Source organism: Arachis ipaensis, chromosome B10 (assembly GCF_059453495.1).
Source record: "Arachis ipaensis isolate K30076 ecotype BB chromosome B10, ASM5945349v1, whole genome shotgun sequence".
Taxonomy (NCBI): Eukaryota; Viridiplantae; Streptophyta; class Magnoliopsida; order Fabales; family Fabaceae; genus Arachis; species Arachis ipaensis.
In genome coordinates, this window is record NC_142435.1 from 144,097,949 (window position 1) to 144,099,488 (window position 1,540).

Here is a 1,540-nt window from a genome sequence, read left to right on the forward strand (position 1 = left end):
TTATGGCAGGCAGCATTTGAACGACTCTATAGGAAGGATGCCCCATACGCTTATGCCACAATTCAACTTGATTCCCCACACTAATCTGACACGCTGCTGCTCTTTGAATCCCATGAAAGAAATAAAGCCCATCTTTTCGCTCACCCGCTTCAATCAGCATCCTCGAAGTGAGGTCCTTCATCATACAAAACATTTTAGTGAACAACACTAAACAATTCACATCATCAGTCATTTGCGACACCGAGATCAAATTGCATTTCAACTCCGGTACACACAACACATTCTTCAGTTTGAGGCCTCCGTCAAGGGTCACAGTTCCCTCTTTATTTGCCATAACTTCTTTCCCATTCGGCAGCCCTACCGCACAAGCTTTTACTGCCCTTTGTTCCCTTAAATTCTTTGAGTTTCCTGTCATGTGGTTAGTTTCTCCACTATCTATAATCCATGAAATAACTCTTATTACCTGTCATCTTTTCTGCTTCATTTCCCTTGACGTTAAGCATTTCAACCAACAATTTCCACTGCTCATTGATGAGTCCCGTCACTGCCCTAGAGCTGTCTTCTTTTTCTGTTTCAGTTGCGACATGTGTAGTATTTGCTCGCACAACCCCACCTTTCCCACGTTCACCCCACCATTCTGGGTAACTAACTAGTTGGAAGCACTCCTTAATTTCATGTCCAGATCTTCCACAATGTGGGCACACTTGTTTGATCTCTGCTCTTCCTTTATTCCTGTATCCTGTTTGCACCAACAATCCCATCGTTGCACTTCTGCCTTCCTCTATTTTGGTGATCATTTTCACTCTTTCTTCTTGTACCAAAGTCGCGTACACTCAATTGAGGGAAGGAAAGGGGTCCGTGGCCAAAATGTTGGAGCGCACTATCCCATAACTCACATCGTCCAAGCCCATAAGGAATTGATGGACTCTTTCTTCTTGTTTTCTTTTCTCCAGCAGCACTCCAATGTTGCACTTACATCCTCCACAGGTGCAATTTGGAATCTTCTCGTAGTTGGCCAACTCATCCCAGATGGTTTTCAACTTTCCATAATACGAGCCCATGGCTATCCCATGCTGTTTGCACTCAGCTAACTCGGCTTTCAGCTGCTGACTTCGCGGTCCGTTCACCATAGAGAACCGCTCTTCGATGTCGTCCCAAAGATCCTTTGCGTTTTCCGCATACATAATGGTGGAACGCAGGCTTGGTTCAACAGTGTTCAATATTCAAGAAACAAGCATGGATTGAACAGTCCACCAATCTTCCATATCTGCTGCACCCTCTTTTGGCTTTTTGTGGGTTCCATCGAGGAACACCCATTTTTCGTCGAGCACGCAACGAGATTTTCACAGTTCGTGCCCACTCATCATAGTTCTCGCTGCACAATTGCACTTGCGTGATCACATTCTCCGGATTGTCATTTGCATTCAGATCATAAGGCGAAGCACCCTTCTTGGTGACATCTCCCTGGTTCTTCCCGTCCTTACTTACATCTGCCATTTTCTGCAGCGGAGGTTTGCCTGCACTTTGACGTCTATCAGAA

General features: G+C 45.2%; 1 protein-coding gene across 1 annotated transcript; it reads right to left on the minus strand.

The window, feature by feature from the left end:
* Window positions 1-833: 833 nt before the first annotated feature.
* Window positions 834-1,184, minus strand: LOC148581998 (uncharacterized). The gene has a single exon (XM_088494895.1). The coding sequence runs from the start codon at window positions 1,182-1,184 to the stop codon at window positions 834-836; it is 351 nt and encodes a 116-aa protein (XP_088351021.1).
* Between the last annotated feature and the right edge of the window lie 356 nt (window positions 1,185-1,540).